We start from the raw sequence: 9,018 nt of genomic DNA on the forward strand, positions 1-9,018 counted from the left end.
TACATCAATTTGTCATAATTTTTAATTTTTTTTCCTTTTTTGAAAAGTCTAAAATTTAATAAAAACATATTATAATTTTAAAGCTTGTCCTATATTAAATTTTTAATTCACAAAAATTAAAGAAGTTTTTAAAATTTACACATAATAGAGAAAAATTTTAAAATTTTTCAATAGATCATTATAAAAATTGACCTTAAATTTGTATTCAAAGCATTCGTATGAACTAATATGATTGAACGTGTTAGCAAATATTAATATCTGCCAACATGAACGTAGCTAACCAATGCCTCGTACATATCTGCAACGACTTATATAATGTTCCAAACTATCTAGTTTTTATTAGTACAACTAACAGAAACACGATACGACACAACACGACATGTCCCCCCTCCCCTCCTGTTTATTGTAAATGTATACCCGTTTCCTTCTGTGAAGTGATACTTACAGGCCAGGTATTGGGAATTGAGTCGTAAGAGCTTCAACCCTCGAGCGAAGATCAGAAACTCGGTCGATCAAAGGGAAATCAGAGGTTGTCACGAACTTGAGGAACTCTTGGAGCTTTGATCCTGGGGCCAGTGGTTTGGCATCAAGAGTTATCTTAACACCCTCATGGATAAAGTCTGCAACTGCTATGAACTCTTTCTCGGTGAATCCTCGGGTGGTCATGGCAGGCGACCCGATTCGAATGCCTCCTGGAACTAAAGCACTCTTGTCACCTGTGTATAAAACAGCCAACAGTCAGTTCAAGAAAACAGGATATGACGAACAGCCTTTGAAAACACGCGTCGTTACCAGGAACAGAGTTCTTGTTGAGAGTGATCGAGGCCATGTCGAGAATTTTCTCCACTCGTGCCCCATCGATACCCTGTTGTTAGAATTTACTTGTAGATTAACATATGCTTTATTACAATTGTTAGTTAAACGCACAATTATGAGAAACAATGATTTACCAATGGCCTGAGATCGACAAGAACGAGGTGATTGTCACTTCCGCCAGAGACTAGCTTATAACCTAACTCAATAAGTCGACTTGCAAGAGCTCTACAATTGGAGATGACCTAAAATATGAAGAACTGTGTTAGAAAAATAAGAAAACAGTGTCTTACACCATGTTTAGCTCATGGAGCAATTGAAGTACCTTGTTCTGATAGACCTTGAACTCTGGAGATTGTGCATGCTTCAAGCAGTGTCGTTCAGGGGGTTAACATACTAAATGAGGACCACCCTGCATGACATCCATAAAATCAACAATACTTAGGATCCGAAGGCGAAGTATCGAGCAAAACAAACAACTCTTCCTTATGTGCTACCACAAGACTAGTTGGACCAACCTGTAATCCTGGGAACACAGCATTATTAATAGCAGATTCTAAGTCGACTCCGAGAACGGGATCCTTCCTGAAGAAGATCATGCCACCTCTTGGACCTCTCAGAGACTGCAGACAATTTGATATCTCTTTCAGGCTAAGAAAGTAGTTTCTTTAATGCGAAGAACAATCATCATCATACCAGATTATATACGAAGCTAATGTGTTCTAAGATAAGGCAAAATGATATGAAGAATGACAAAAAATTTCAATACAAGTAAATGAGTAAGAAATGAATTTAATATCTCTATTTTTTGGTATTAGCGTTCTCCCAGGGGACCGTCTCTACCTTGGCCGATAGGTTGTTCGTTCCTCTTTTATTTTCGGTTCTTGAATGTACACGTTTCTTATTTCAAAAGATAAAATGAATTAAGAGGAAAACCAGTAGTTAAAGAGGAAGCACCCATTAGCAAAATTTATCTTTTACCTTGTGTGTTGTTGTGGTCACGATATCACAGTATTCAAAAGGATCGGCGACCACAGAAGCAGCAACAAGCCCACTTATGTGAGCCATATCCATCATGAGAAAAGCACCAACAGAATCAGCAATCTACCAGAACAAATCAAGTAAGTTATTCACTAATGCAACAGAATCAGCCACTCAATGGAAAATGATGAACGACGTTGAATTTAGATAAATCCTCACTTTTCTCATGCGAGGATAGTCAAAATCTCGTGGATAAGCACTTGCACCAGCGATAATCAGCTTTGGCCGAAACAAGTTAGCAGTTTTTTCGAGCATGTCATAATCTACGATACCTGCATGAGTTTGCTATTTAATTAGAATGCATAAACTATGAAAGAGACCGTAAAAAACAGTAGATCCCACGTGGGAGGTACCTGTAGTCTCATCAAGACGATAAGGCATAGATTCAAAATAAATTGATGTGCCTGATACCCTCCTTTTTGGTGTCATAAACCCATGAGACAAATGTCCCCCATGAGGCAAGTCTAAACCCTAAAGCCATTTAACATGAATCAGTAGCATCAGCAATCGTCTAAATTAACACGGTTATTAAAAAAGCTAATCAAGAGACTACTCACCATGATCCGATCATGTGGCTTAAGAATTGCAGTATAAACCTCAAAGTTAGCAGGTGAACCAGATAATGGTTGAACATTTACACCCCACTTGTTATTGTCCAAACGAAATGCTGCTAGAGCCCTTTGTTGACAGAGTGTTTCAAGCTCGTCGATATGTTCATTGCCACCGTAGTATCTAAGATGCATAATAAAACTCATAATTTGCATAATCCTCTTAACAACAACAAAAAATCTCAAGACATCCCAAAAAGAAAATTGGAATCACGTCCATAGTACATCAANACAATCTCAAGGCATCCCAAAAAGAAAATTGGAATCACGTCCATAGTACATCAAATGAAGAAATTTCACCTTTTTCCAGGTAATCCTTCGGAATATTTGTTTGTGAGACAGGACCCTACTGCCTCCATAACTGCCCGAGACGTAAAATTCTCTGAGGCAATAAGTTCGAGGCTTTTAAACTGTCGCTCCTTTTCTTTTTTGATAATGCTTTGAACTTCGGGATCCATTTCATTCAAACCATGGTCTACAAAGTCACTTACGCCTGCATTCAAGCAATGAAGTCAACCTAAGCTAATTTCTACCACTCAATCAAACTCAAATTCGTTTGTGATTAAGAAACAAAGGAAATCTAGCACAGTTTTACATAGATCAAACAGATATGCCATTCTTTTCAAACAATCATAAAACTGGTGAATGGCAATAGATAAGATTTCACCTTCAATGTCTGGAACGGTGACAGATAAGGAAGATGATTGCTTCCCCGCAACCATGCTTGCTTCAACATTAGAGGATTTACGGAGTTTCAAGATGTTCATTCTCCTGTTTTGCGGAAACACACGGATGCCATAACCTTTTGAAGGAAAACACGATCCCTTCGCACAAACAACAACTTGCAAAGAGCCCATCATTGCAGCACCACTCGCAGCCTGCATTCTGTCCACTTAAATCTTCACAAAATTCCTACAAATTTCATATAACAAAACGAACTTCAGTATCCAGCCAAACGCCATTACAGAACGACAATAACTTCAGTGAAACATCAAAAACTTCAAAAAAACAGCACGCAGCATAGTCTAGAATCGTATTTCAATAACTTTCCATGACTCACAGAACATTTCGAGACACGCTCTGAAATTCTTCTACGGTGGATACAAAAACTATCAATAGTTTATAGACAACATACCAGAACATCGACGGAAAAAATAAAAAAGAACCGAAGTCGGAAAACACGAGAAATGGACGGAAAATGATCAAAGAAGGTAAGATGCTGATTGAGAAATAGTAGAACGGGAACTGACCGGCGACGACGATGGATCAGAACGACGGCGGAGGAGACGGTGGAAGCGTAGGGTTCCGAACAATTTAAAAATAATCGAATTATTTTGTAATTTGCTTGGCTCCAAGGACTAGCTAGTAATTATCTAACCGCAATAGCACGTGTCTTTTCCATGTCCGCGGTTATTAAACCATAAAAGTTTATATCTAATTATTGAAATTACAAATTTTATAATACTATTTTAACTAAATTAATATATATTAAGTAATTATGACTTTCTAAACCATGATGGAGTAAGAGAATCAAGGACCAAAAAGGCCTCATCTCTATCGGCCCCGCTCGCGAGGGGTCTCTCCCGCTGCTATACTTGAAGAACCAAAAAGCTCTACGTCGAACTTCAGCATCTGAGAGTTGGCCACGAGGCAACATCCTCTGATGCACTACACCATTGTGGCGGGAGGGGTCTTGACAAATCTAAAAAGAAACACGAACCTCGTAATACTCTAACTCGAACATTAGAGACACCGAAATATTCTGGTCGAGTCAGATGGATGGAAAAATTACAAAAAAAAATTGAATATTTATACCATGGGAATTAATTAATTTTAATTTATATTAGGGTAGACACGAACTTTAAAAAAATATAAAATAAATTATCATTTTTAATTAATTGTATTCTACCAAAAAAAAAATATATATATATAGTTATCCTAGAAATTATTTTAAATAAATTGCATAAAAATAAAAATAAAATAAAATAAACTCCTACGATACTCGGCCCAGTTCAGTATATAAGCCCATTTAAACTGGGCCCAATTCTACAGAAGAAGCCCAATTTCACCAGAAAACCCTAAAAATCCTATTGTAAGGGAAACCTAAAACCACTCTTCATCTTGTTGGAGCCGACGAGAAGGGGAAGGAAAACACAGAGAGGAGAAGAAATCGACAATGGTGAAGTTCCTCAAGCAGAACAAAGCCGTGATCATCCTTCAAGGCCGTTATGCCGGCCGGAAGGCGGTCATTATTCGTGCGTTCGATGACGGAACGCGTGATAGGGCTTATGGCCACTGCTTGGTTGCCGGGATAAAAAAGTATCCGGCGAAAGTCATCCGAAAGGACTCCTCCAAGAAGACTGCTAAGAAATCCCGTGTCAAGGCCTTTATCAAGCTCGTCAATTACAGGCACCTGATGCCTACCAGGTATACTCTCGATGTCGATCTTAAAGACGTTGTCACTATCGATTCATTGCAATCCAAGGACAAGAAGGTCACTGCTGCTAAGGAGACCAAGAAGAGGTTTGAGGAAAGGTTCAAAACCGGGAAGAACAGGTGGTTTTTCACCAAACTCAGGTTCTGAAGAGATTTATCTGGTTTGTTATGTTGTGGATTTATTCTGGATTCTCAAGTATTCGTACTTCGTTTTGTTTTTATAAACAGAGTAGTTTATTTGGACCTACCTTTTTCAATGAACGTACTCTAATCGTTTGGATGAGAAATTTTCAGCGTTTGTAAAGCTACTGATAAATCAGTTATTCTTATATGTCAAATTAATTTAGTTCAAGTGTCTAGCTTCTTTGGTAATTCTGCTGTCTCTCTTAATCTCGAGTTTCAATTCCATTTCGTTCAGTTTGTCTGCATTGTCATGATTTTCAGTTCTTGGTTTTCTGTATTTTGTTCGTTATTGCCATGGATTTCTACTTAAGTTGATGCTAGGATTGTATACGAGAGTAAAAAACCTGTAACTAGTTGGTAATAAGCCATGCACGATCGTGCAATGAATTACTTGAAAGGTTCCACTCAATGATCTGTCCGATAATAGATCTATAACAATGTAGACAAGCTGATAGCAACAATGCAATGATCTTATTCTTTTTGTTGAGCTGCTTGCTGAATTTCCACTTTTTTGTTCATGGAATTTCAATTACTTGTTTTCTTCTTGGCCGTTTTGGATGTTTTAGAATCTATATTCTTTGATTTTTACGAAGAACTTCAATATTAATTTGGTTTTATAAACGATGTTCTTTACCTATGTTTTGGGATTTGGGTTGGGAGGGTATAGAAATCAGAAACTTGTATGGGATGTTGTGTTTGGAGACCCCGGAATTAGAAATATGTCTATGGGGGCGCATTGTTCTTACACATAGAAAAAATGCAAATGTTCCTTATGTTAGGTACTTATAAGTGACGTATAAATTGTTTTGGATTGATGAGCACCATTACGAAAAATCATGAACCTACCGCTCGAAATTAGGATCCACCTGAAAATTTGATTCTCGGGTCAACCCTCACCTTCTATTGTTACTAAGTACGAAAAGTCGAAGTGGGAGGAGGATTGAGGTGGTTGGTGGTGATCAACCAAGACAGTTTCGCCAATGTTGATTGTTATAAGTTTTAGAGGTGATCAACCAAGACAGTTTCGCCAATGTCGATTGTTATAAGTTTTAGCTTGACTGTAATACGATCTAAAATAATAATAAAAAAAAAACAATGTGATGGATAGGGTGGTGCACTTGAACACAATGAACTAGTTGTAACCTTCATTGTCAATCTCGTCAACTATGAAGACGACATCAATGCTAGAAGGGAAGAGGACAAAGATTAGAAGTAACAGTAGACCAACAACACACAACCCATTCGATAATAGTACTCTTTCGAGGAAAACTACGATACTACAAAACCTCATTTCTTACACACAAAAAAAATAGTAGATCGAGTAGAATCTTGCTCTAAACTTATAATCATAGAAGATAATAGCTCTACAATCATTTTCTTTAAAAAATAACAAATAAGCACATATCATATACCAACACGAGACTTTATCAATAGGGACTGAAATGGAAACTTAGCCGAACATCTAAACTAAGATGAATTGAAAGTTTACTTAGCCGAACATCTAAACTAAGATGAATTGAAAGTTTACTTAGCCGAACATCTAAACTAAGATGAATTGAAAGTTTACATTTAAAATGTCAACGTGTCAAAGTTTTGGAACGTTTTGAGTTAAATTTGACCGTCGGCCAATTTATGATAAAAGGTGAAATACTACCAATTAAAAAAGGCACAAATAATATGATTTTTTTTATAAAAAAAATTTATGTATTAATTAATGTACAAAAATTGATGCATGATAGAAAAAAAAAAAAACAAAAAAGTTTAGTACAAAACCCATTTCACAAGGGCCCAGTTCAGTATAAAAGCCCATTTAAGAAGGGCCCAATTAGACACAAGGAGCCCAATGTCACTAGAAAACCCCCATTTCACAGGACCCAGTTCAGTATAAAAGCCCATTTCAGAAGGGCCCAATTAGACACAAGGAGCCCAATGTCACTAGAAAACCCTAAAAACTATATTTTTGGGGAAACATAAATCCACTCTTCGTCAGTTGGAGCCGACGAGAAGGGAGTAAGGAGAAGGGGAAGCACAACACAGAGAGGAGGAGAAATCGACAATGGTGAAGTTCCTCAAGCAGAACAAAGCTGTGATCGTCCTTCAAGGTCGTTACGCCGGCCGGAAAGCGGTCATCATTCGCGCGTTCGACGATGGAACGCGGGATCGGGCTTATGGCCACTGCTTGGTTGCCGGAATAAAAAAGTATCCTGCCAAGGTCATCCGCAAGGACTCCTCCAAGAAGACCGCTAAGAAATCCCGAGTCAAGGCCTTCATCAAGCTCGTCAATTACAGGCACCTGATGCCCACCAGGTACACTCTTGATGTCGATCTTAAAGACGTCGTCACTATCGATTCATTGCAATCCAAGGACAAGAAGGTCACCGCCGCTAAGGAGACCAAGAAGAGGTTCGAGGAGAGGTTTAAGACCGGAAAGAACAGGTGGTTTTTCACCAAGCTCAGGTTCTGAAGCCTGTTCAGTTATGTGTTTGTTCTGGATAATTCTCGTATTAGGTTATTGAGCAGCTTTATTATTGTTTTTTCCCTTCTGTTTTCGAATCATCTTACGTTCTACATTGCATTGTTAGCTTGTTTTAGTGTCTACTTTTTCTGTCGATGTACTCTGATCGCTTCGACGACAAATTTTCTTGGTTATAATGCTACATTTTAGACTTGCACCTGCTTATCTGAGTATATTTTTTCCATTCTAAGCTTTTAATCTTCTTTAGAAGTAGATATTGATATTCATTTTTGTAACCAATAGATAAGTCTAACATAAATCATCTGGAGATAAACCGTAGAACTTCCGTGTAAACAATCAGTGTTCTTAGTTAGATTGAGAAGATCTAGAAATTACATTTCCATCTGTTGAACTTATAATTAATGGCTGAAGCCCTTGCATAGCTGCGCATATTCGTATGGCTATTGTAGGATGTTTGATGATGGTAACATTTACGCATAAGTCCTTCAATGAACATTGTATTGTATTTCAAGAACATTTTTAGGGGTATATTAGGTTGTTTCTGAGATTATTGATTTAAGCATAACCGAAAACCAATGCTCAAGAATGTACCTCTTTGTTAATCTTCCTGATCCCTTGGATAAAACTACTTTAACAGCCGATGATTATTGGTCAAACTGGTTGTATCAACTTGTTTTGATTGCTTTTCTATGTATATGATTTCGGTGGTCACTCTTTTTGTGATGAGATAGGCTGTTTCGTGATGCTCACTTGCTGGCCTATCTGTTTAATTATAGTTGAGCTTTGTTTCGTGATATGCTTACTTGCTGGCCTATCTGTTTAATTATAGTGAGCTTCGTTTCGTGATGCTTATTTGCTGGCCTATCTGTTTAAATATAGTTGAGCTTCGTCTCGTGGTGCTTACTTGCTGGCCTATCTGTTTGAATATAGTTGAGCTTCATTTCGTGGTGCTTACTTGCTGGCATATCTGTTTAATTATAGTTGAGCTTCGTTTCGTGATGCTTACTTGCTGGCCTATCTGTTTAATTCGAGTTGAGCTTTGTTTCGTGATGCCTAATTGCTGGCATATCTGTTTAATTATAGTTGAGCTTCGTTTCGTGATGCTTGTATCTGCTCTTCTTTGCTTGATGGAACTTGGAAATTATACTTTTAATATTGTTTTGTTGAAGCAACTTTGGATTGTTGGGAACTTGGAAGTTGAATTCTAAGTCTATCTCATTTGATATGAATGAATCATGAATTGTTGAAAAGTGATCTCGGTTCCGAGTGGTGAAAACTAAACCGTCTTTCCTTCCTTTGTATTCTTGACTATCAATTGAAAGCATGGTATAGCTTATTACTTTTGATCTTGAACATGTTAGATGTACAGATATTGGTTGTGTTGTTATTAGATGAATCCCACCTATATTTCCTTGAGCACTTGTTCATATTCAATGCTCATTGTTAAGATTTATTAGCACC

At 37.5% G+C, this 9,018-nt stretch overlaps 2 protein-coding genes and 1 pseudogene across 2 annotated transcripts; 2 read left to right on the forward strand and 1 right to left on the reverse strand.

The window, feature by feature from the left end:
* Positions 1 to 178: 178 nt before the first annotated feature.
* On the reverse strand, positions 179 to 3,821 carry LOC111810701 (annotated as a pseudogene).
* Positions 3,822 to 4,565: 744 nt separating this feature from the next.
* On the forward strand, positions 4,566 to 5,266 carry LOC111810698 (60S ribosomal protein L27-2-like). Its single transcript, XM_023697455.1, has one exon. The coding sequence runs from the start codon at positions 4,639 to 4,641 to the stop codon at positions 5,044 to 5,046; it is 408 nt and encodes a 135-aa protein (XP_023553223.1). The 5' UTR covers positions 4,566 to 4,638; the 3' UTR covers positions 5,047 to 5,266.
* A 1,820-nt stretch (positions 5,267 to 7,086) lies between these two features.
* Positions 7,087 to 7,761, forward strand: LOC111809696 (60S ribosomal protein L27-2-like). The gene has a single exon (XM_023696079.1). The coding sequence runs from the start codon at positions 7,138 to 7,140 to the stop codon at positions 7,543 to 7,545; it is 408 nt and encodes a 135-aa protein (XP_023551847.1). The 5' UTR covers positions 7,087 to 7,137; the 3' UTR covers positions 7,546 to 7,761.
* Positions 7,762 to 9,018: the final 1,257 nt, after the last annotated feature.

The sequence above is a fragment of the Cucurbita pepo genome, chromosome LG14 (assembly GCF_002806865.2).
Source record: "Cucurbita pepo subsp. pepo cultivar mu-cu-16 chromosome LG14, ASM280686v2, whole genome shotgun sequence".
NCBI lineage: Eukaryota > Viridiplantae > Streptophyta > Magnoliopsida > Cucurbitales > Cucurbitaceae > Cucurbita > Cucurbita pepo.

Excerpts from the sequence above, each read along its gene's own strand:
- LOC111810698 (XM_023697455.1), top strand. The coding sequence starts at position 4,639 with ATGGTGAAGTTCCTCAAGCAGAACAAAGCCGTGATCATCCTTCAAGGC.
- LOC111809696 (XM_023696079.1), top strand. The coding sequence starts at position 7,138 with ATGGTGAAGTTCCTCAAGCAGAACAAAGCTGTGATCGTCCTTCAAGGT.